Here is a 26,647-nt window from a genome sequence, read left to right on the forward strand (position 1 = left end):
TCTTCAGAAAGCCACAGTACTAAACACGAGTAGAGTAGTCCAAAAGTTCCTGGCAATTGAAAAATGAGCGTGCTTGCCTAGGCCCATACCACAGCTGAGAAAAAATAAATGATAATAAGATAGATACTATAAATGAACAATAATTATTCAAGAACATGAGATGAATAGACCTCAAAAGTAAGTCCATAGGTTGTGGGAACACATTTCAGTGTTGGGGTGAGTGAAGTTATCCTCTCTGGTTCAACAATCTGATGGTTGAGGGGGTATTAACTGTTCCTGAACCTGGTGGTGTAGGTCCTGAAGCTCCTTTACCTTCTTCCTGTTGGCAGCAATGAGAAAAGAGCATGGCCTGATCGTGTGCTCTTTGGATGATGGATGCTGCTTTCATACGAGAGCACTCCATGTAGATGTACTTAAAAAGGATCTTACCCATAATGGACTGCACTGTATCCACTACTGTCAGCGTTCATCAGATATGAGATTTAATCAGTGAGAGAAGAGTAACTGCTGCATACTTGTTCTTGCAGAAACATGGCTCCAGAATGTGCCATGCACCATGAGTCTTCAGACCATGCCCTTCAGGGACTTGTGCTAATATAATTTGTGATTATGTGCTACTGTAATTACAATATGTGTTGTATGTACTGTGTTTTGCACCTGTGTCTTGGAAGAACAGTTTTATTTAGCTGTCTGAATGTATATGGTTGAAAGACAATTGAACTTTATTGTATAATTACACAAATCCCAACTGAATACTAGGATGCCAGTTCTGTTTCACTTTCCCAATGGCACTTGGAAAGGTTGGCTCCCCTCTCTCTTTCCGCCCAATTACAAGTATGGAGGGACTTTTACTCCTGCTTACAGATCATTGCATTTACTTTCAAATTTTTGATTTTACTCTATTTTTTCTTCTCAAGATTCTTTCTCTGCTAGAGTCTGAAATTTTCACAACTGTAATACTGTGGTGACCCACTTTCTACGCAGGCAAACTGGCTCACAAAATGGCGTGCGCGTCAGCAGAGAGGCCAGCCCCAAAATGGCGCTGGGCCGCCTTCTTCACCAGCAAGGGGAGAAAGCCCACGCGCGGGAAGAGACTTTTGTAATGCACCTCTGACATCATTTCCGCCCAGAGTGGGTGGGAATGGAACTGCGTAAAAGCCAGTGCCGCGAAGTTTGAATGAACCAGTCTCCAGTGCAACTTACAGACTGCATGTCATTATTTCTAGCTCTGTGTGTAGCACGTCGCTACATTAGTGACCCCAATGGTCCAAATGGGATTTGGACCAAAGATGATCGACTCTTCATCTGTTCACGCAGTTTCACTAAAACTGCCAACTTTCTGGAGGCTGCGACCACGCGTGTGGTTTGACTAAGCAGAAGCCCAGTTCCAGATTCTGCAGATATCTTCTGACTCCACACGTTACTATTACGTGGTGAGCTCTCTTGACCAGAAGACAGCCATCTAGATTGAGGATTTCATACAGTCACCCCCAGAAGAAGGCAAATATGCAGCATTCAAAGCGCTACTCATAGGGACATTTGGCCTCTCATGGCGTGAGCGAGGTGCCCGCTTGCTGCACCTGGACAGTTTGGGAGACAGGCTGCCATCAGCATTAATGAACGAGATGCTGGCCCTGGCTGAAGGACACAAGCCCTGCCTCATGTTTGAGCAGGCATTCCTAGAGCAACTGCTCGAGGACATACATCTGTTACTGGCCGACGCAGATTTCAGTGACCTCCGGAATGTGGCGGCCCGGGCAGACGTGCTGTGGAAAGCCAAGAGGGAGAGCGGGGTATCCGTTGGACAGATTACCAAGCCATGTGCCCAACAGCAGGCCAGACCAGGCCCGGCAACGGAGCGCACACAACGCAGAGGCAGGAGTGAGGAGGCCAATGAACAGTGGTGTTTCTACCACCAGCGGTGGGGCACAAAAGACTGCCGTTGTTGCCCGCCCTGCAAGTTTCCGGAAAACGCCAGGGCCAGCCGCCGCTAATGGCTATGAGGAAGAGATGAAGAGTTGATCATCTTTGGTCCAAATCCCGTTTGGACCGTTGGGGTCACCAATGTAGCGATGTGCTACACACAGAGCTAGAAATAATGACATGCAGTCTGTAAGTTGCACTCGAGACTAGTTCATTCAAACTTTATGGCACTGGCTTTTACGCAGTTCTGTTCCCACCCTCTCTGGGCGGAAATGACGTCAGAGTTGCATTACAAAAGTCTCTTCCCGCACGCGGGCTTTCTCTTGTACGTCTGGGACAAACAGTCGGGACACCGCTTCTTGGTTGACACTGGAGCGGAAATCAGCATCTTACCCCCGACAGGGTACGACACCTGCAACAGGGAGCGGGGACCCACCCTGAGGGCCGCAAACGGTAGCACGATACGGACCTACGGCACCTGCATAATGCAGCTGCAGTTCGGCGCCAGCTGGTTCACTTGGGACTTCCTTCTGGCCGCCGTGGCCCAACCGCTCCTGGGGGCGGACTTCTTGCAAGCTCACAGCCTGCTGGTCGACTTGCAAGGGAAAAGACTGGTCCATGCCAAGACTTTCCAGACGTTCTTCCTGGGTGAAGCCAAGCTGCCGGCCCCACACCTGGACTCCATCACGCTGTCTGACAATGAATTCACCAGAATCCTGGAGGAATTTCCATCGGTTTTGGCACCGCAGTTCACAGCAGCCATGCTCAGACACAGAGTACAGCACCACATTCCGACCCAGGGACCACCCCTCCACACCCGTGCACGAAGGCTCTCCCCGGACAAGCTCCACCTGGCGAAGGAGGAGCTCAAGTGGATGGAGGAATTGGGGATTGTACAGCGGTCCGACAGCCCATGGGCCTCCCCCCTGCACATGGTGCCCAAAGCAGCTGGGGGCTGGAGACCATACAGTGACTACCGCAGACTGAACAAGGCTACAATTCCAGACCGCTACCCCGTGCCACACATACAGGACATTTGCAGCAAACCTGCATGGGGCAAGCATCTTTTCCAAAGTAGACCTCGTCCGGGGATACCATCAAATCCTGGTACATCTGGACAACATCCCTAAAACAGCACTCATCACCCCGTTCGGCCTTTTCGAATTCCTCCGAATGCCGTTCGGTCTAAAGAATGCCGCACAGACGTTCCAGCGGTTAATGGATGCGGTGGGATGTGACCTGGACTTTGCGTTCATCTATTTGGACGACATCCTCATAGCCAGCAGTAGTCGTCAGGAGCATCTGTACCACCTCCACCAGCTCTACTCCCGCCTGAGTGATCTCGGCCTCACGACCAACCTGGCCAATGCCAGTTTGGACTTGACACCATCGACTTCCTGGGTCACAGGATTACCAAAGACGGGGCGGCACCTCTGCCTGCCAAGGTAGACGCGATCCACCATTTCGCCCGGCCCAACACAGTCCAAAGGCCTGCAGGAGTTCGTTAGTATGGTGAACTTCTACCACCGCTTCCTCCCCTCAGCAGCCCATATCATGCGCCCTTTGTTCACCCTGATGTCAGGTAAAGGCAAGGACATTATTTGGGACGAAGAGGCCGCGGCCACTTTCATTAAAGCCAAGGAAGCCTTGGCAGACGCTATGATGCTGGTGCACCCCAGAACAGACATTCCAACCGCCCTCACAGTGGACGCATCCAACACAGCAGTCGGTGGGGTGCTGGAGCAACTCACCGAGGGGCGCTGGCCACCCCTGGCGATCTTCAGCAGGCACCTACAGCCACCTGAACTCAAGTACAGTGCCTTTGACCGGGAGCTGTTGGCACCATACCTGGAAATCCGGCATTTCAGGTACTTCTTAGAAGGCAGGTCATTCACTGCGTTCACGGACCACAAACCGTTGACCTTCACGTTCACGAAGGTGTCCGATCCCTGGTCGGCCCGCCAGCAGTGACATCTGTCCTACATCGGACACGACGGACATCTAGCATGTTTCGGGAAAGGACAACGTCATGGCGGACGCACTCTGCAGACCAGCTATCCTGGCCCTGTCCCAGGGGGTGGACTATGCAGCACTGGTGGAGGCGCAGCAGGCAGACGACGAGATGCCCAGCTACAGGACCGCAGTCTCGGGTTTGCAGCTGCAAGACTTCCTCGTAGGCCCAGGTGAGAAGACCCTCCTGTGTGACGTGGCTACCGGCCAATCTTGCCCCATCGTCCCGGCAGCCTGGCTGCAGCAAGTTTTCTACTCCATACACGGCTTGGCGCACTCATCTATCAGGACAACTGTCCGGATGGTCTCCAGCAAGTTCATGTGGCACGGACTTCGCAAACAGGTCAGCAAATGGGCCAAAACGTGCACGCAGTGCCAAACAGCCAAGGTGCAGCGGCACACCAAAGCCCTGCCGCAGCAGTTCGAACCCACCCACTGGAGGTTCGACCACATTCATGTGGATATCGTGGGGCCCCTGCTAGTGTCGTAAGGAGCGCGGTACCTCCTAACTATGGTAGACTGGTTCACGAGATGGCCAGAGGCGGTCCCGCTCACCGACACCACTGATTCCTGTGCCCGACTGCTGATTGCAACCTGGGTAGCACGCTTCGGGATACCGGCCCACATTACCTCCGACAGAGGCGCCCAGTTCACCTCCAGCCTGTGGTCGGCTGTGGCAAGCCTGTTGGGAACACAGCTACACCACACAACTGCCTACCACCCACTGTCGAATGGACTAGTGGAACACTTGACCGTCACTTGAAGTCAGCTCTCATGGCCCGCCTGAAAGGGCCTAACTGGGTGGACGAGCTTCCCTGGGTCCTGCTTGGAATCCACACAGCGCCCAAAGAGGATCTGCACACCTTGTCGGCCGAGCTGGTGTACGGCACACCCCTGGTCATCCCAGGAGAGTTCACACCAGCCCCAAGGGGGCAAGAGGAAGAACCCGCAGCAGTCCTGGACAGACTACGCAAAAGGCTCGGCAACCTGGCCCCCGTACCGAATTCACAGCACGGATAGATCCCGACCTGTGTACCCAAAGACCTGCACAACTCTAAGTTTGTACTTGTACGAAGGGGCGCACACTGGGTACTGCTACAGTGGCCGCACGAGGGGCCATTCAAGGTGATCAGGAACAACGGGTCCACGTACGTTCTGGACATTGGGGGGAAAGAGGAGGTTTTCACAGTGGGCTGACCCAAACTTGGCGCAGCCCGTCGAGGTTCAGGCACTGCGATGCAGAGGCAGACCGCCCAAACAGAGATTGATCCAGACTGTGGACATTGGGGGGTGTATTGCCGGTTTGGGGGGGAGGGGGTTATGTCGTGACCCACTTTCTACACAGGTGAACGGGCTCACAAAATGGCACGTGCATCGGCAGAGAGGCCAGCCCCAAAACTGCGCCGGGCCTTCTTCACCAGCTCAGGGAGAAAGCCCACACACGGGAAGAGACTTTTGTAATGCACCTCTGATGTCATTTCCGCCCGGAGAGGGTGGGAACAGAACTGTGTAAAAGCCAGTGCCGCAAAGTTTCAATAACCTAGTCTCCAGTGCAACTTACAGATTGCATGTCGTTATTTCTAGCTCTGTGTGTAGCACATCGCTACAATACATCCTTTTCTCCAGTTCCAAATTTATAGTTTGAACTCTCATCGTGATCTTCTCTGATTGTTGCTTTTTAATTTCTTCATTAAGTGTTAATTCTAATAATGCACACATACAGTAACTGCAATTGACTTACTTAATTCTTAGGCTCTTTTGTCCCAATCAGCTGGAGTCTTCTCCCAGAGGACATCCTAAGATTCTGAAGAGATCTCTATCTGGGCTCCTACACGTGGGCCATATTTTATTTAGTTCCATTGAACTATCCACCAGAATCCCTTGGCTTCAGTCATTATTGGATGCTTGTGTTCACAACTAGAGTTGGTAGCTATGATGCGACAAACCTGACCATTAATGCAAAATTCAGATCATTTACATGGGTGGTTTAATTCAAGGCGATATTAAAATCTCTTTGAATCGGCCCAACCAAGGATATCAAATGTTGCCAAATTATATTTAATACGATAAACCACACCAGACAATGACATAGAAAACCTGCAGCACAATACAGGCCCTTCAGCCCACAATGCTGTGCCGAACATGTATTTATTTTAGAAATTACCAAGGGTTACCCATAGGCCTCTATTTTTCTAAGCTCCATGTACCTATCCAGGGGTCTCTTAAAAGATCCTATTGTATCCGCCTCCACCACCATAGCTGGCAGCCCATTCTACGCACCCAACACCCTTTGCATAAAACAAATGCGCACAACACACACTCAAATGTGAGTAGTTCAAAAAACCTAAAGATTCCATATGTAGCTTCAAACAAAACTCAGTAACTTTGTTGTTACGTAACTGTTCAGTTAGTTTCAAAACTTCTCTAATTCATTACGTGTATTCAAATATATCTACTTTAGATGACCCTGGCCAGGGTTCAACTTAAATTCTTTTCCAAGTATTTGACTCAGTTTTCTGTGATGGTCATTCTTGAGAGCTGTTGCTTATGATCATCCTTACAGGCACGGATTTTTGAGATTATTTCTTTGCATATTCTGCTGACATTGCATTGATACAGCCAATTACATGGCTCTAATCCTTTTTCCACGTAAATTCAAATTTCGGCTGAAACCATTCTATTCTTACTGTAATATTTGCACAAGTTGCTTTGTAATTATCAGAGTGCCTGTTCACAGTAGAGAATCCTTAGCAGAGCTGTATCTGTACAATTTAAATTTCTCACATCAATACTAACCAAGTGTCCAGCTGTTGATCTCATGACCATGCTTTGTTCATCCGTTTCTCACTACAGTAGGCTAGGCTAGTTTCCCCCAGAAGCAAAGGAAGGGTGAACTGATAGAAGTATACAGGACTGTGAGAGACATAGGTAAGGTAGTCATGATCTCTTTTTTACCACGGTCGGGCTATCAAAAAAAAGGTATAGGTTTACAGCAAGAGATAGGAGTTCAACGGATTTAGCTTTCTTTAAATAAATAAAATAATGTTTGCTAAATGTTTGCTATCTGGAATGGACTACCAGAAGTGAAATCAGGTGTAAGTGCTATTCTTAAGAGACACTTAAATAGGCAAGGCACAGAAGGATACAGTCCTATGCAAGCAAATGGGATTAGTAGATGAACAAAAGTCACATGGACTCAGTGGGCCGAAGGGACCATATCTACAATGTACCACTTTACCATTCTATGGATGGCACACACTGCAGTCACAATCCAGCAGTGATGGAAGGGATGAATATTTCTGAGAATGTATGGTGTCAGTAAGTTCTGTAGGCTGTTTTGTTCTGGATGGTGTTGAGCTAAACTTCATTCTTATTGGATTTACACACATCTGAGCAAGCAAACAATATCCTATGTCAATTCCTTGCAGATAGTGATTAAGTTTTGGGGTGTCCAGCTTTTGATCCAAAATATTCATGTAATCAGTGCATTTGATTTTGTAGTCAATTGTGACCTGCAGAGTGGTGACATTTAATATTTGTGTCACACATTCTGTGTCTTTTTGCATGCAAGCATTGAGTTCTCAGGTCATGAGATGCAGTCAGTAGCTAGGAATCTGCATTGGAGAATAAGTTCTGGAGGTCAGGTAAATAATATGACAAGTTATTTATGCATCTTTGCTTGACTGGTAAAATAAACCACTACTCAATACTTAATCAAAGGCATTCCCCACTCTTTAATGTGTAAAGTAAGCAGCAATCTGAAAGTAGGCCACATGCTCATTCAAGACTGGGGTGAAGGATACTGCGGAAATGAGAAAATAGAATTGAAGGAATGCTGAGAGCCAAGGTTTAAAGGATTACAGTTTAAAGAGAGAGGCAAGAGATGAAGCAAGATATTAAGTAAGAGGTTATTTTATGGACAAGTGCATTGGGCTATTCAAAAGAATTTCTATTGTATTATTTAACAGTGGAATCAAAGCAACAATTCCTATACACAACTGTCCGAAAAGATTGATTTATTCCTTAAACATGAAACAATTTATGAAACATACTGTACATTATACATATATGTATAGTCTTGGGTTTGGTCAAATAACTCCATGCATGCAAAATGTAATACAAATTATTTACAGACATTTATAGGCTTGAGGGAAAACCTATATATCTGAGAAAAGGTTTAACTGAATTGATCTGCCAGACAACTAAAATTACAAATATACAGAATTTTGTATTAAAACATTAAAACTGAATGAAATGATCTGCATGAAGTAAAGTAGGACATCTGTACTACATTTATTTACATGATTTCAGGTAATTCTATTGCATTTCAAGGGCCAAGTGAAAACATTGAACTAACTTTGTACTTTTTTTTGAAAAGCTACCAATGATATACTATCACCAAATATGCAATTACACTTTTTTTTTGGTTGCAAATAACAAGCTACTACCAGTATTTGCAATGAATATAAATTATAATTACAAAATGATTATTTTTTGTTTACAAATATCTTCCATATATATTTTGGAATTTTATGTACACTGGACCATTAAAAGAAATGTGTGGCATATACAGTAGTTCCCTCAAATCACAACTGGATAAACTGGCTAACACGTTTGAAACTTCAAGGTTGATAGGCAATAAGGGAAATTTAAATACCACAATGTAAAATATGCTTATCGACTTCCCTGTGGAATCTAAAAATTTTTGTTATTTGCAGCTAATTCTGCAATATGCATTACCTAGAACCCCAGAATTAGGTCAGTTACTTTTGCCGTTTGTTACATTTTCTTAGTTGAAGTTCATATCTGTACAATCAAATGCTTATCAATAACCAAAAATCTACACACTGAAAACCTATTACAAACAATATTTTTACTGTTTTGAAAGTTAGTGGCCTTGCAAATGGAGGGAAAATCTTTGAAATTCTATTTAAAAAAAAACACCCTCCAACATAACAACATACATTAAAGTTGCTGGTGAACGCAGCAGGCCAAGCAGCATCTGTAGGAAGAGGTGCAGTCGACGTTTCAGGCCGAGACCCTTCGTAGTCCTAGGTAGTCCTGACGAAGGGTCTCGGCCTGAAACGTCGACTGCACCTCTTCCTACAGATGCTGCTTGGCCTGCTGCGTTCACCAGCAACTTTGATGTATGTTGCTTGAATTTCCAGCATCTGCAGAATTCCTGTTGTTTGCGCTCCAACATAACAATTCATCACTGTAAATCCAGTTCATTATTTGTGCAAAAGTTTGTTCCCTAATTTTGCATTATATTCACAAAAGTGCTCCAAACTTAGAGAAATGTTCGTGATAACAAAAAGTCACTACTCAAACTGATCCACTGATTTCACAACACCAACTAGTTCTACAGCTAAAATATCTGACAAATTCTCAAAAAACAATATGCTACTATTGTTAACTGGCCATGGTAAACTACAACATTTCAAAAGCATTAATTCAACCCACAGGCTAATTATGACAGAAAATACCAGTAATAACCTGATTCCATTTAGACAGTAGGAAACTACAATTTTCAAAATCCTTGCAGTAAATACTTTCAAAGCTGGTAAGTCTAGCATATTGAAAAAAAGATTTGTTGTCCCAATGCCATATGTGCTGATATTCCATTGCTAATATAGTGTCTCACTGGATATGAACTGTGCTGGAAGACAATGACATATTGTGCTGAACATGGGTATTAAAGATTCAACTTCTGACAGAGTCATATATGGATGGAGGAAGGAAAATACTTGCAAAGAAATGCAGACCAGAAACCAAAAGTGGACCCAATCTACTTACTAAATATCAATTTCCCTGCTATCTCCCAAATCCTGGTGAGCTGATAATAGTTCTATTTCAAATCCAATTTTAAAATGTCATTGCCTTCCCCTGCCCAAAAATCTGTACATTTTGTGCTCTCCTCAATAAATGAGAATAATCTGAAAAATGAAATTTAGCATGTGTTACTCAAAAGCTAAACTATTATTAGCCATTTAATTGTATTGTTAAGAAAAACATTTTTGACAGCACCAATTCCAAAAAACTTTGGCACTCAAAAGGTATAACCTATCCCTTGTCTTTTCAGTGTTTAGCAGATCTAGATTGTGAATGCCAGCAAACTATTGTTGCAATATATTGTGAACTGTTCTGAAATTTCCACCAAAAGCTTTAGAATGTAATAAATTATTTGCATTGAACAGAAAAAGATATTAACCTATACACATTCATAAAACAATACTGTACAACAAATTAAATAAGCAGGAACTAGCTTGATGCCCCATAAAACCAATTCAGGGGATCAATACAAAAATGTTTAAAAATATATTTAATGCAACGAATGCCAGCATGAAAACCTATCTTGCTTTTTAGAGCAATTATTTTAATCAAGGCAAACCCACTAAAATAATAATAATAGAACTTAAAAATACATTCTTTAATTCAGAATTAATTTACATTTTACTGCATCAAAATGTCAGCAAAAGACGCAATAAAATTGCTACACGCTTAGTATTTTAATATCTTGCAGAAACTGATGGGAATTCATTCATTCTATCTTTCAAAACCTTAAAACCAGAGAATGGTTTTATACATAAAGTACGGACACTTTGTATTTCATTTGTATCGAATTATAAAATTCTATGATTTTCAAAAACAATTCAAATAAATTTTGTTTTGTTACAATTGAACAAATCACATCTGATCTCTGCCAGTAAGACTGACAAATTGTTTCACAATACAAACTCGGTGAATGTTTTCTAACTTTGGAATCTTAGTGAAATATTTTCTAAGGATTTTTTAAAATATAATTTTTGTTGGAATGTCAAGATTTGGGTGGACTTAATCTATAATTTTCACTTTGCACTTAGTCAAGAATTTCAATGCTGTGGGCTTAATTCGGATTGCTGGTGGATCAGGAAAATTAATCTTCTTGGGCTAAATGTTTGTGATTTGTGTTTCTCAGTCATGAATACAAAAAACTAAACATGTGCTTACCTTATCATTCCTGCTCACTATTTCATAGGATAGTTAATCTAACTGCTTTCCCACTCTGACGGAAACATTTCTGCAATATGCCATTTCATGAAAGTGATGAAAAGTCAAAATATTTTAAAGCAGGTAAGATTTTTTTTTGGGAGATATTCCATTCAAATTTTATCCCATGATGAAATAAATAACACTAACGTACAATGTATAAGTGGCAAATAATACCCAATACTGTATCTACTGCTGATTTCCTTATTCCAAAAGAAGTCTATACTTGTCGCAGAAGTGTAATGATGATTCATTAAATTGATTCCTGGCTTGTAGGAGAATTAAACAGACCTGGCTTGTGTTCAACACACAAAATGTTGGAGGAAGTCAAGAAGTCAAACAGCATCAATGGAGGGGAATAAATTGTTGATTTTGGGCTGAGACTCTTCATCAGTACTGGAAAGGAAAGGGGCATAAGGTAAAATCAAATGCTGTGAGTGGGAGGAGGAGATGAAATAAGAAACAGGGAGAGGATAGATGAAAGAAGGGCTGAAGAAGAAAATGATTAGGATAGGAGAGTGGACAATAGACGAAAGGGAAGGAGGTGATGGGCAGGTGAGTAGTGAGGGCGTGAGATGGCAACCAGAATGGGGAATGGAAAAAAGAGGAAGTGAGAAGGGGGAGAAATTACCAGAAGTTAGAAAAATTGATGTTCATTCTATTTGTTAAAATATGAAGTGTTGCTCTTCCAGCCCGAGTTTGGCCTTATCATGGTGGTAGAGATGGCCATGGACCAACAAGTGAGAATGGGAAATGGGAAATCAAATTGAAATGGCTTGTGTTTTCAGCTTAGAAAAAGAACTGAAGATGACATTGAAATTTACTAAATATTACAGGGTTCAACAGGGTGGATGCAGGACTTGTTTTTCTGTGCATAGAGCCTAGAATTGAAATGAAAATTTCTTAATTCAAAGGGAAGTTTAATCACTGGAAGTCTCTACCAGAATGAAATGCAGAGGTTCAGAGTTCATTCAGAATAGGCATCAACTCGTGTCTTGATTTCAAGAGATCTGGGGATCGTGCAGGAGGATTATTCTGAGGTAGATCAACCATGACCTAGGTGAATTAACGGTTCATTCTGTATCAAATCCTATAAAATGATTTCCACAGATGCCTGTTTCAAGGCATAATTTTGTTTGTAATAAATTCAAAATGTCAGTTGGAAACACCAATGTTTTGCTGAAATCTGATGAATGTACAGGCCACTGCTGCATTTTAATTCCTTAATGAATATACTGATTTTTCTTCAGTTTTTGTAATTTATCAGAATGTTACTAGATTTACACTTCAAGGTTATACACTTTAGAAGATAATTGCTAAACCTTTCACTCAATTCTATTTACTTTTGAGATTATTTTGCACGTCATGTGTTTTGCTTCTGATGCACGTCACTTTTTGTGCATGGTGTGAAAATATAAATTTTCCCAGGGGTTTTACAAATAAATATTGCCTATAGAATGACTGGAAGGTGAAAGTGACACAATGAAACAATAAAAAAAAACAAGGTAGAGAGGATTACCTGCTTAATGGTAAATGGGATTATAGTAGTTAGATGCAAAGCATGGGCATAGGTCCACTTTCTGTGCCACACAGACTCCCAATTCTAACTCTCAAGTTCCTGTCAGAAGGTGGAATTCCGTAACCATTTTGTATCATTCTCACAACACCTGCTTCAAGGTCTTGAATACTTAAAAGTACTTAACTGCTGTAACTCAAATAAGCCAAAGTGGTAGGGCTGTATGACACCAGTCACAAAAATAAAAAGATCAATAAATCAGTCCAGTCCTGGAGTAGTCTCATTGTCATTACTACCGAATGTACCTTGCTCTGATGTGAAGCCATGTGTATCTTTTTTCTCTTTAAAATCTAGACTCTAAACCTGGTATTAATTAACTTTTAGTGAAATGGCTGGATGACAAACTCATATCTTCAGCTTGGTAAACAGAAGGAAAAAGTTCAATATCAGATTCAGCACAAAGGTGGTGATGGTACGGGAGGGGAGGGGTCACAGTGATGGAACAGATAGTGCCACTGCCATATAACTGCAGTGACCCAGATTCAATTCTGACATCTAGTGCTATGCAGAGTATTTATGTTCTTAAAGACTAATTGGATGTCTGTTCTCTGAGAGATGACTTTTTCTCCCATATTGGAAAGACATGTTGATTGGCTATTGCAAATAATCTCTAATATAGATGAATTGTAGGGAAATTGGACAGGGTGAGGAATAAATGAACATGGCAGAGAATAAGTTACAGGGAAGCAAGTTAGAGTAAGGGATTGATGAGATTGCTCTGAGAGCCAGCATATACTGAATGGCTTACTTCCATAGAACATGAAACAATAAATAAATCAAAACTGAGGATGATTAAATTTAACAAGACAAATCAATAATATAATTGTTTGCAAATCAAAGCTTTCTAGTCAAACCTTGAACCAACAGACAATATTTCCAAAATATGTTTTTTTTTAATAAAACTTGTTCAGCAATTCTCCTCAATGGTCAATGGGCTGTTTATGATATCAAGTGATTAACAAATGATTGCCTAAACTTTTTGACAACTGTACCTTCCTTTTTTTGTACACCTTGCCACTTTAGGTTGCTTTTGTCTCAGATCTAGCAACTGAATCTCATATCTTGCCTGGATTTTAACTTTTTCACTCCTAAATCCCGAGTGGTTTAACTGAATTCAGTGAAAGCTCTAAATTACGTCCAAAAGTTAAATACTAAAATCACATAGAGTATCTACATATTTAAAAAAAAATAAGCAAATGCTTGTTCGAAAGGTATTTTGTTCATAATAGATTACCATAATCTTGCAATTTACTAGGCTTTAAAGGGGAAAAGTTTGACTACAGAAACTCGGACTTAATTGCAACCACTTTGTGGAACACCCCATTAGTGTTTGTTGGTAATCAGTTTTCCTTACATGTGGATTTCAAACCAAAGAGCACTGTCTAAAAACATTTAATAACAAGATTAGATGCTCTCTTTATGAAAAAAGTTGAAAAGGTCAGTAGTAAAATTTCCTACAGGCAGTCTTCAAACTGTTACTGATATAAAAATAGAAAAAAAAATGAAGAGCACATGTGGTTTTGGATGATGCCTTGGTTAACCAGCAAGTGGCTTGCTACAAGCTGAAAGGTTTGTTCAAGACTGTCTATTATCTCAACTAATGCCAGAGTTTAGCATCCAACACCATACGATGTTGCCCAAAAATCCTTTTCTCTGCAATTATCAGATATACAAGTTGATAAGAACGTTTCATACCTCCTGTAGCTTTGCACAATTCTTAATTTAGGAATTGAAGACAATTTTACTGAACTAATTATTGAAGTTTTCCTAAGTTTGAACAAACCCATCACACAATATGGAAGCCAAGAATGCTTCCAACCCTTCGGTGTTAGCCAGTCTTAACCAGTATAAGCAAACCTGACAGTTCTCAAGGAAATTAAAAAGTCAAGAATGTTTAAAACTGAAAAACTTCTTGGCAATAAATTTGTATTAGTTCTCCATGAAATGGTAGCCAAAAATGGTAGAAAAATCCAGTAGCTCTTAAAAAAATGGAGCAACAGCTGAATTTAAAATTGATCAACCTACATATCTAGATAAAAATCACAAATAGGAAGGCAACATGTGGAGGTCAGATTATACAAAAAACTGATTCAAAGATCTTTATGGCACCAAATAAGATTTTTCTGCAAGAGTGGATTAAATGACAAAAGAAATTTTGTACATCTAAAGGAAGCAGAACTTCCTAACAGTATGAACATTTAAATGGATGAGGTCACAATAATGTATTCACCTTTTAAATGTTGGTGGAAGGAGCATCTGGTTTATGGACAATGTGCAAAGACCAAGTAACTTGCTCTTTATAGTACGGCAGCTATGGCAAGTTGGGTGAAATTATCTGCCCAGGCAGATAAACACTGCTATTTTATACAAGTTCTTGTTTAAGCAGTGAAATCTATGAGACTGAATTTTGTTTTAAAAAGAAAAGTGCCAAGTTAAATGTTATCGCCGCAGCGCGAATTTTGAATATAGCCTTGTTTGGACTTCACTAGACAACAGAAATCATGAATGTGTTAACTATATAAGCAGCCAAGAACTGAAACATCAGTTACACAGCAGATAACTGCGTGTGTTTATATGTAGGTAATTCAAGTAGAGCTTGAACTGTTGAACCCACTTTCACCAATCCACGTTCTTCCAATATATGATGAGGGAGACAAAGTTTATCCTTAAAAAACAAACAAAAGTAAACTCAGTTGGTTACTCTTTCAAATTAAAAATTCAATTTGATATATCCCAATGCAATTTTGCCTATTTTGAAGTTAAATTGTGCATGCCAATAGTCAAGGATTTGACAGACACATTAACCAGCAGGGAATGGAGTATATATACCAAATGTAGGCAGGTGGTATTTGCTTAAAGTTGGTATCAGGGTCAACACAGCTTTAGTGAGCCAAAGTGTCTGTTCTTGTGCTGTCTTGCTCCATGTACTATTCACATTAACTGTTCATCAAAAGGCTTTTTTTTTTAAAAAAGACAATTTCTTTCTTTTTTTAAAAAGTCACTTTCACAGACTTTCAGCATTCAAATCCAAGACTTAAGACTTTACTTATTTTCACTGAGCACAAATTTTCAACACACTCATTTTGAAACCAAATGAATTATAGATTCAGTAATCAATCTATCCCAGACACCACTGATGCTTAACATCTGAAATATAAACAAAAAATGCTTGAAAATCCCAGCAGGTCAGGCAGGATCTGTGAAAGGATCAGCAGCTAACATTTCAGGTCAGACTGGAAACATTAACTGATTTTCTTTCCACAGATGTTACCTGACCTGCTGCGTTTTCCAAACATTTGTTTTTGTTCCATTCTAAACATCTTCTCCCTCCCCAAAAAAGCATTCCATAACTACAAATAGCAGCACTACCAGAAGCAATGCAGTTTTCCCCAAGCTTCTCCAATACCAACACCTAAAACCATGGCAAGACTTGATCAAGAGAAAGGAGGAAGGTTAAAACAAAGTTATCAAACAAGTCCTTTGAAGTTTATAAAGGGATAAAAGAGAACACTTAGGAATATAAGAGGCAAAAAGGGCACATGAAATGACTTCAGCAAGTGAGATTATGGCAAATCCCAAAAATTCTTAAGGAAAATAGAAACAAGAGAAACAACAGAATAATAGAAACAACTAGGTAAAGAGTCGTTTTTTTTCAGGTACCAATGAAGAAATCCATGGGTGGAGACAGGGGATATGAGTGGGTCCTAAATGAGTATTGATCAACAGTATTCACCTAGAAAGGTCGTGTAGGATTGACGTGCAGGGAAGAGGTACAGTAATATTCTAGACCATATTTGCATCAGGAAGAAGTGTTATAAATATTAGCATACATAAATTCACCAGTGAAAGGAACCTGGATGTTTGTGAGGACAGAGTAAATAGGCTGATATAGCCAGAACATGTTGATGTTTTGAAAGGATGTGCTGGACTTCTCAGAAACATAAGACAGACACGTCCCTGGGGCTGGGAGGGGATACATCTTAAGTTATTATAGGAAACAAGGGAAGAGATTGCTACTATTCCTGTGGCCATTGAGGATGCAAAGCTCATCACCAGATGATTGGACATGGCAACTTTTATTTGTTTGTTCACGAAAGGGAATAGAGATAACCCTTGGAATGATAGACTAATGAGTCCTACTTCAGTGGTGGGCAAATTATTAGAGAAGATTCCTAGAGTCAGGACTTACAGGCATTTGGAGAAACATAGTGTGATTACAGATAGTCAGCATGGCTTTGAGAGGGGTAGGTCTTCCCTCACAAGCCTGACTGAATTCTTTGAGAATGTGACAAAGCACATTAATGAAGGCAGAGCAGTAGGTATGGTGTAGATGTATTTTAGTAAGCCATACAAGATTCTCCTATGGTAGGCTTATTCAGAAGGTCACAATCCATGGGATCCACGGAAACTTCACTGTGGATTCAGAGATGGCTTGGCCATAGAAGGCAAAGGGTGGTAGTAGAAGGAACATTTTCTGCCTGGAAGTCAGTAACTAGTGGTGTTTCATAGGGATCTGTCCTGGGACCCGTAGTCTTTATGATTTTTATACATGATTCAGTTAAGGAATTGGAAGGGTGAGTTAATAAGTTTGCAGTTGACATGAATGCTATTGGACTTGTGGATAGTGTGGAGGTTTGTTGTAAGTTGAAACGGAACATAAACAGATGTAGAGCTGGGCTGAGAAGGGGCAGATGAACATCAATACGGGGAAGTGTGAAGTGTTTCATTTTGGAAAGTCTAATTTGAAGGCAGAATACAGGGTTAATGGTAGGATTCTTAGCAGTGTGGAGGAACAGAGGGATCTTGGGGTTCACATCCATAGATCCCTCAAAGTTGCCACATAGGCTGATAGGGTGGTTAAGGCGGCATATGAGTAGTTTGCCTTGAGTAATTGTGGGATTGAAGTCAAGAGCCGCTCTAAAAGCTGATCAGGCCATGCTTGGGATATTGTGTTCTGGTCACCTCATTATAGTAAAGATGTGGAAGCTTTAGATAAGATAAAAAGGAGATTTACCAGAATGCTGCCTGGATTAGAGAGCATGTCTTATGTGGATAGATTGAGTGAGCAAGGGCTTTTCCTTTGAAGCAACAGAGGATGAGTTAGAGGAGTACAAGTTGATAAGAGGCATATATCAAGTGGATAGCTGGAGGCTTTGTCCCAGGGTAGAAATGGGTAGATTGCGTAGAGAGTGAAATCGGCAATCACCTCTGATCTGGGCTGACACTTACGTGCCGGGCGGCACCTAATTAATTAGCTTGTTTATTTCGGTTTTTTTCTTAAAGATGTGTTGGATGCGTCCCGGCTACCGCTGCACCACTGCATGCTTCGCGGCCCGGAGGTTGGGGACCACAGCATTAGGAACATTTAATAGACTCTTAGATAGGCACACAGATGATAGAAAAATGGAGGGCTATGTAGGGGGGGTGGGGGGGAGGGTTAGATTGATCTTAGAGTACGTTAGAAGGTCATCAGAACATCATGGACAGAAGGATCTGTATTTTGCTGTCGTGTTCTATGTTCTATACCCAATTCATGGCACTGGACTGTTGCAATATCTTTGTCTGCAATGGATGTTTTGTCAATCGAGATGATCGACTAAAAATAAACATTAGGTGTTTTTGTCCCATATTCCTGCTTTTTATAAATTTTAAATTTCCAACATACACAGTAATATATTTTTATTACTATGATAATTTTATCAAATTACAAAAGCTCTTTCCAGTGCATAGACCAAATAAATACATGAGGATTTGATTTTATGGATCACTTGACAAGATGTTTAGAGATGGACTTCCGTTAGCCTTACGTTTATCATAACGATGGTTTGGAGGAAAACTATAAGCAACATCCATGCATGTACAGGATCCAGCATGATCAGAAAGATCAAAATAACTAGGCTAGAGAATAGCCTCTTACAGCATGCAAGAAATAAAGTATGGTTAATGAAATGCCTCAAGATACTATGTGATTATTCTTCATAAGACTGGGGCACTAATACAAGAATTTCAAATTATACTGTCAGCTTCCAGTTACAACTATGTATCAGCTTCCAGGATTTTGGCACTGTAGACATTGTTGAAACAGCTTTTGAAAGTATTATTTAATATGAGATCCCATTATTAATATATTACCTCTGGAACTCCTAATTTTCTGCAAGCCTCGAGAAAATTCTCAACATTTCTTCTGCACTTTGCCATACTCAGTTTAGGCTGAAGAAAGAAAGAAAACGAAGTCAAGATAATGCATTCTTCTAAGAAAGAGCACTGAAGGTTATAAAAATAAATCATGACATCTAGTAGTCATTGCTTTAAGAAATAAATACAAGGTTTCTAAAAGTCATATTTCTGATTTGTTTTAAACTATTTAAGTTAACAGAAACACCAGAGTTAAGACACTAACATAGCTTTATTGCTTTCCAGTTTAGTTAATTTCTATGTACTTCAGTGGTTGTGAACAACTTTGTTAGTGCTCAACAAAGTATAAGCCGTAAAACACAATCTAGACACAAGTTAATGGAAGTCAAAGGTTTAGAAATAATAGCAATTTTACTCCATACACACAAAATGCTGGAGAAACTCAGCGGGCCAGGCAGTATATGTGGAAAAGAGTACAATTGATTTTTCGGGCCGAGATCCATCTGCAGGACTGAAGAAAGAACGCTGAGGAGTAGATTTAAAAGGTGGGGGAGGGGAGAGAGAAACACAAAGGTGATAGTTGAAATCTGAAGGAGAAGGAATGAAGTAAAGAGCTGGGAAGTTGATTGGTGAAAGAGATACAGGGCTGGAGAAAGGGGGAATTGATAGAAGAGGATAGAAAGCCATGGAAGAAAGATAAGGGGTGGGGGGGAGAGGAGAAACACCAGAGAGAGACGATGGGTGGGCAGGGAGATAAGGTGAGAAAGAGAAAAGGGGATGGGAAATGGTGAAGGGGGTGGGGCATTACCGGAAGTTCAAGAAATTGATGTTCATACCATCAGGTTGGAGGCTACCCAGATGGAATATAAGGTGTTGTTCCTCTAACCAGAGTGTGGCCTCATCACAACAGTGGAGGAGGCCATGGATAGACATATCAGAATGGAATGTGAAGTTGAATTAAAATGGTTGGCCACTGAGAGATCCCACTTTTTCTAGCAGATGGAGCATAGATGCTGGGCAAAGCGGTCTCCCAATATACGTCGGGTCTCACCAATATACAGGAGGCCACACCGGGAGCACCGGACACAGTATATGACCCTAACAGACTCACAGGTGAAGTGTTGCTTCACCTGGAAGGACTGTTTGGGGCCCTGAATGATAGTGAGGGAGGAGATGTAGGGGCAGGTGTAGCACTTGTTCTGCTTACAAGTATGGTGGAAGTTGTAGCGAATTATGTGCTGGACGCAGAGACTGATGGGGTGGTAGGGGAAGACAGGAGAAACCCTCTCCCTGGTAGGCTGGCGGGAGGATGGGGTGAGAACAGACGTGCGTTTTAGGGTTCTTTTTCTCCTCACCTACCACCCCATCAGCATCCACATCAGCACATAATTTTCTACAACTTCCACCATCTCCAATGGGATCCCACCACCAAGCACATCTTGCCCTCCTCCCCATCCCCCAACTTTCTGCTTTCCCCAATCTCGCCTCACCCCCTTGGGCACCCATCGTCTCTCTCTGGTGCTTCTTCCCCCTTTTTCTTTCTTCCATGGCCTTCTGTCCTCTCCTATCAGACCACCCCCCTCCCATCTCTGCACCTCTTTCAAATCAACTTCCCAGCTCCTTACTTCATCCCTCCCCCTTCAGGTTTCACCTATCACCTTGTGTTTCTCTTTCCCCCTTCCCCCTCAGCTACTCCTCAGCATTTTTTCCCTTCAGTCCTGCTGAAGGGTCTCAGCCTAAAACAGTGACTGTGCTCTTTTCCTACTTGCTGCCTGGCCTGCTGAATTCCTCCAGTATTTCGTGTGTGTTGCTTGGATTTCCAGCATCTGCAAATTTTCACTTGTTTGGAACTTTACTGCATTGTTTCATTCATGGGAAAACACTGTTTTTAAAGATATTAATTTTTAAAAGGAAATTTCAGATTGCTTTTTTTAAAAAAAGATCATCAGAAACCCGTAGCAATGATCAAAATTTGCACTGCTGGCTTCAATATTGGCCTAGATCATAATCGTGCAGGTTTTTTTTATCTGATCATTTCCTTTCCATGAAAATAAGATAACAAAGCATGAGAATTAAATAACTTCAGTTATTCAAGCTAATTATATATTTACGAACTACATTAACAGGATGAAATGCAAAGACTGCACAGTTTACTTTTAACTTTAGAAATCATAGTAAAACAAACTGCAAGAAGTTGAAGTTCAACCATACATGAATGGCCATGAATACAGCAAAATGAAACTGTTACTTTGGAGCCAAGGTGCAAAGCACAGTATCAACCGTCACACATAACATAACGCACATTCAGCATGCAAGATATCAGTGAAATACAGTCACACAGAAAAACAGATAGTCCAAGACCCTCAGTCCATGAATGTTGCCGTACTGTAACCGGAGTTTGTCTTCTGCTGAGTGAGCACTTGGATCTGCACCAACTCCAGCTTGGACGCCAGGCCAGGCCGCACCGCCTCTGATGGAGCTCACTGACTCCGATGCCTCTCTCCTGGGCAGCAGTAAATAGTTGATACTGCAGCTTGAGGTCTAGCCCTCACTGCAACCAATGCCACATAGCTCCCCTGTTGCTCACCAACAAATCAGTGAATCAGATTTGCAGTATTCCACATTAACAATATCCAATGGGGTCTTGCAATCACAAGAAAATTGACTAAGACGATCACTCGCTGTTAGACTGCACACTGATGTCTCTGACACCCTTCTGACACAGGCAGTTGTGCCTTCTGCTCCTTCAGTTTTTCTGTCAATAAGTAACTCACTGATGGGGAAGACCTGCAGTACTTAATGTTCTTAGTGTCCAGCAGAATCTTGCAATCATAAAAAATAAATTTAAAGACAATAACTTCCTTTGGTTGACCCTGTAGAAGCTTGTGTGATTGATCACGCCACCATCTTAACAGAAGTAGTATGCAGCAGTGCTGCATTCACTTGGAATTCCAAGGAATAAATGTCTAGTTGCATTTATTGCAAACATTTGTAGTTACAAGAACAGCTTCATTTTTCTTTTAACTTGCACCTACTTTTATTACAATAAAGGGACTCTCAATTTAACCAAACCAGCATGCATCACTTTTCGGTCTTGACAAAAGGCATTTCTTTTGGTCTTTCCTGAAAGGTTTAGGTATTCAAAGTAGTTTAAGTCATTGAATGGTTAAACATGTATTTGAGAATGATGGGCAAAATCCTGTCATAACTCTAAGGTTATCAGGAACAAGTCAATGACTTACATTCATGAAGTAATTACACAAATTTCCTTGGCTATTTATTGTTGCATACAACAATTTTATTGTTTCTATCATTTGGGCTGATGTATTTTATGCAAAGAAAATAAATAATTTCAGATCTCCACATTTAACTACGTCAGATTGGAAACACTGGATTTTACAATGGTCCATGTGATTAACTTTAATGATGTTGAGGCTGTATAAGGTGCTGGTGAGATCTCACTTGGAGTACTGTGGGCAGTTTTGGTCTCCTTATTTAAGAAAGGATGTGCTGATGTTGGAGAGGGTACAGAGAAGATTCACTAGAATGATTCCGGGAATGAGAGGGTTAACATACGAAAAACGTTTGTCCGCTCTTGGACTGTATTCCTTGGAGTTTAGAAGAATGAGGAGAGACCTCATAGAAACATTTCGAATGTTGAAAGGCATGGACAGAGTGGATGTGGCAAAGTTGTTTCCCATGATGGGGGAGTCTAGTACGAGATGGCATGACTTAAGGATTGAAGGGCGCCCATTCAGAACAGAAATGCGAAGAAATTTTTTAAGTCAGAGGGTGGTGAATCTATGGAATTTGTTGCCACGGGCAGCAGTGGAGGCCAAGTCATTGGGTGTATTTAAGGCAGAGATTGCTAGGTATCTGAGTAGCCAGGGCATCAAAGGTTATGGTGAGAAGGCGGGGGTGTGGGACTAAATGGGAGAATGGATCAGCTCCTGATAAAGTGGCGGAGGAGACTCGATGGGCCGAATGGCCGACTTCTGCTCCTTTGTCTTATTGTTTTATGGAGACCAATTTTCAGAGCTTATATGTCATACAACACATCAGGAAGCTCAGATATTTAAGCATGTTCACAATTGTGCTTAAGTGGCTGCATATTGATTAATTTGCATAATTTCAAGATCAGAAAGGTTATGACTAAACCATTCCAATTATAAATTCAAATGAAATAAAATATATCATAAGAGATAAGATTAACATTAGTGCAAGGCAAATTTTACTTGAGAAGTGCTTTGGCAAAAAAATGGAATGGAAACAGTTACTGGAAGGTCAGTCAGGTTCACAACACAAGGAGATTTAAGGAGTTCAGGATAGTTATTTTTCCAAAGAAAAGTTTAGCCCTCAAATCTAGACCTCCCTTGGGTAATAAAGTACAGTAAAACAAACAAAAGAAGACAGATAGCAAGTTTTCTAGAACATAAAGCATGAAATAGTATAGAAAGTGTATAAGGGGAAGCATAAAAGCAAAAGGATATTTCAAAGTGCTGTCATGTAAAATCAAAGATGTTTCATTGACACATGAACGTGAAGTGTAGGACCAAACAAAAATTATGTGCTTCAGTAAAGGATGTGGCTAAAATTCGTATTAAATATTTTGAAATCATTTTCACAGAAGTGGGGAGTGATGCTATTATTGCAATTCAAGCTTAAGCTTAAAAACTTAGATGGCAAAAAACATAATGAAAACAGTATTAAGGAATTTATTATGCTTGAACATGAACAAGTTGCATGGCTTTTGTGAATTATGTTCCAATTAGTCAATTTCTCTGATAGAAGTCTCAATTTTTAAATACCTGAATACTAACTGAGATACAGTCTGTAAAGAGGTCCAAAATTACAACACTGCATTCAGAGAAATTGAAGAGCTGTGACTTGCAGGGCTGTATGCATGATATTGGAAAGTGAAATGAAGTTGGGTAGTACATTTTATTGACCAGATTTAAAGTGCCAAAAAAAATACAAACAAGAACTGTAATAGTTAAGAAAGGGCCTAGTTATCAAATCTTAAGGGTGATTTCAGGGCAGGCCAAAATTGACACAATTGAATAAAATGTGAGAAATATAATGTTTTATGAAAATATGTAAGGTACCGAGAGAGTAGATAGAGGAAGATTAGTTTAACTGGTTGGCAAGTGGGTCACAGACTCAGAATGTGCATTTGGAGAACAAAGAATTTAGAATCTGTTTCTTGAACACATTGTCTACAGGGAATGTTTCCCTGAAGCAAAACTGGAATATTATTTTGAACAGAGTTGGATAAAGACTTTGCTAAGAAAAATATGAAAAGTAAAAGTGATTGATGATGGTTGATGGGTTTAACAACCTTTTTTGCTGAGTCTTTATTCTTTGTGATGTGGGCAAGGACTGAGTTCTCAATTCAGTGCCTGTGCACTTTAAAGTCCAAAATAGCAGGCATCATGGCTTAGTATGGCAACTGCTCTGCCTGAGACCGCAATGAATTGCAGAGAGTTGTGGATACATCACAGAATCCAGCCTCCCCCTCCATGGACTAAGCCTACATGTTCCTGCCTTGGTAAAGTTGATAACATAGTCAAAGATCCCACCCATACCCGACATTCTCCTGCCTCTCTCATCAGGAAAATAATAGAAACACCTGAAACCACGTACCACCAGAGTGAAGGACAGCTTTGCTCTCTAATACAATACTACTGAGCAATCCACTTGCACAGCAAGATAGATTCTTGGCCTCAAGGTTAGATAGATTCTAACCTTGTTGTGGCCTTGGATCTTATTGTATCCCCATGTTGCACTTTCTCTGAAACTAATACTTCATTCTACAATCTGTTATTGTTTTTTTCTTGTATTACCTCTATGTAGTTATTTGACAAAATGATCTGCATGGATGGCAAGCAAAACAAAGTATTTCCATTGAACTTTAGTATATGTAACAATGAACCTATTTACCAAATTAATTGTAGTGGGCTGGCTAGGGGGAAGTATCCAATGTTGTGCCCAGTCAAAAGAGGGGCCAATTTTTTTTTAAATAGAAAAAAGCATTTCAATATTCCTTTTAGTTTAAAGAGCTTAAACAAAAAATATGTTTCAAGGTAAGGTGACAAAAGGATTTTAAAACTGATGAAGATTGTGGCAAGCTTTACAAGCAATGAAATACTTCTGAAATATATCTGTTGTATCATCAGAAACAGCAGTAAAATTAAGCCCCATCAAGCAAATACGGAAATATGAAAAGTCCCCTTTTGCATGAGTTTACAGAAACATTATGACACAGTTCTAACATATATGAAATCTACAATATAAGTATCGGTGGAAAGGATATTAATATCTGTCAGCTATAGCATTTATATTGTCTGTTGATAGACTTACCACGGCTGGTGATGGGACATGGATGCTGGCCACCGATCGTGGACGAATATGATTGGCAAGATGGCACAGTACCACCCCATCCATTAATGCTGCGCCGATGTCTTCTGGCAGAACTACTTTTAATCTTAATTCAAGGTTCTGTTCAAGTGGTGGGAAAGACGTTTATTTCATTTTAAAAGCACTTAATAACAAAACATAGAAAAGAACATGGCAGAGATTACTTTCATTCGTCGTCTTCCTCATTTTTCTCCTCCAATAAGTATTTGGAGCACAAAATGAGAAAATTGATGCAACCATTCAAATTTTTGCAAAGTGCAAATTTTCTTTTATGCAGTTTCAAACAGAACAAGAGTCCGAACCACAAATACTCTAGCTTAAGTTAACAAAATGCAATCAGAAATCCATGATTAGGAGGAATATGAAAACTTTTTTTAAGTTAGGTGAAATGTGCAATAACTTGCAATATTCAAATGAGTGGCCATAATAGAAAATAAAATCATCATGACTTTTGTTACTTTCTGCACAATACGTGTCTGGAATATGCATACTGCCAACAGAAAATGCAAGCCCTTATCCTGGACTATTTCAATCTTTTATGCCCCCCTCCCCGCCCACCTGCATTACCACATTACCAGGTGTATACTATGAGGAATCCATTAATATTTTACCTTCAAAATTTCTGATCTTTCCTTTCATTTCTGCCAAAGGGGCATGGGTGAGCTGCTTTGCTTTTTTTTTAAAGTAGAAGTGGCAGTGATATTGGAAGGAATGAGTAGTACAAATCAGCTAGTTTCTTTTCTCCTGAATATCTTTAGAAGTGTTTTTGGAGCTATTCTCATGCAACTCGACAGTATTCTATAAGACTCCTGACATATGACTGATGCAGTACTTTGTCATATTGTACATTCAGTCAAATGCTGACTTAATGTGAAGGACAATCAATTCCATCGTGTTAAATTTGCTAACTTTCTTTAATATAGTCAATAGCTGTTGAAAAATTTGGAGTCTACTGGCTCTGAAACAAAAATAATCTGAGCACAAACAGAATATTTACTTATAATGTTACGAGAATACACATAAAATTAGGATGTTTGCTGGCCTGGGCTAGCATCGGTGGCATCAGCAGTTGGTCTGCCACCTGCCCTCAGGGGAAGGAGAGATAAGGAACAATGGAGCAGCGTCTGGAGATGTGTAATGAAGGGATGTGGGAGGAAGAGCTGTCTGGAGCGGCTCCCCCCTTTGAACCCTGAACTGTTTGAAGTGATGGACAGGCGATACCCCAGCAGGGGGATAAAAAGGGACAGGTTCGCTAAGACAGACACACACGCCACCCGAGGTAACGAGACCCTGGAAGCGGTGCGCTTCTCACGAGTGGGTGAGAAGTCCCAGACAACGACAAGGGTGGAAAGGTACGATCAGCGGGAACCCGGTGTGTGTCCGCCCTTGCCTGGGTGCCGGGTTCACTGCAGAAGATCGACCGCATCTGGAGGAGGGGTCACAGTCGGTGACCTCAGGTGACATCACCAAGGACCTGCCCAAAAGCTGTTTGTGAGCCATCTCGCTGGTCTGTGAGTGAAGCTGTGCTGAATGATGAGTTGTTCCTATTCTATGTCT

General features: G+C 41.0%; 1 protein-coding gene across 8 annotated transcripts in view; it reads right to left on the bottom strand.

The window, feature by feature from the left end:
• The window catches only part of LOC134352940 (leucine-rich repeat and calponin homology domain-containing protein 2-like), a 239,700-nt gene that overhangs the window by 50,457 nt on the left and 162,596 nt on the right, over positions 1 to 26,647 (bottom strand). For all 8 annotated transcript variants that reach the window (XM_063060594.1, XM_063060591.1, XM_063060590.1 and 5 more), the window contains 2 exons: positions 25,034 to 25,171; positions 18,671 to 18,748 (listed from right to left, as the gene is read on the bottom strand). In XM_063060594.1, the coding sequence (XP_062916664.1) occupies positions 18,671 to 18,748; positions 25,034 to 25,171 (216 nt within the window). The remainder of the gene's footprint in view (positions 1 to 18,670; positions 18,749 to 25,033; positions 25,172 to 26,647) is intronic.

Source organism: Mobula hypostoma, chromosome 10, assembly GCF_963921235.1.
Source record: "Mobula hypostoma chromosome 10, sMobHyp1.1, whole genome shotgun sequence".
Lineage (NCBI taxonomy): Eukaryota > Metazoa > Chordata > Chondrichthyes > Myliobatiformes > Myliobatidae > Mobula > Mobula hypostoma.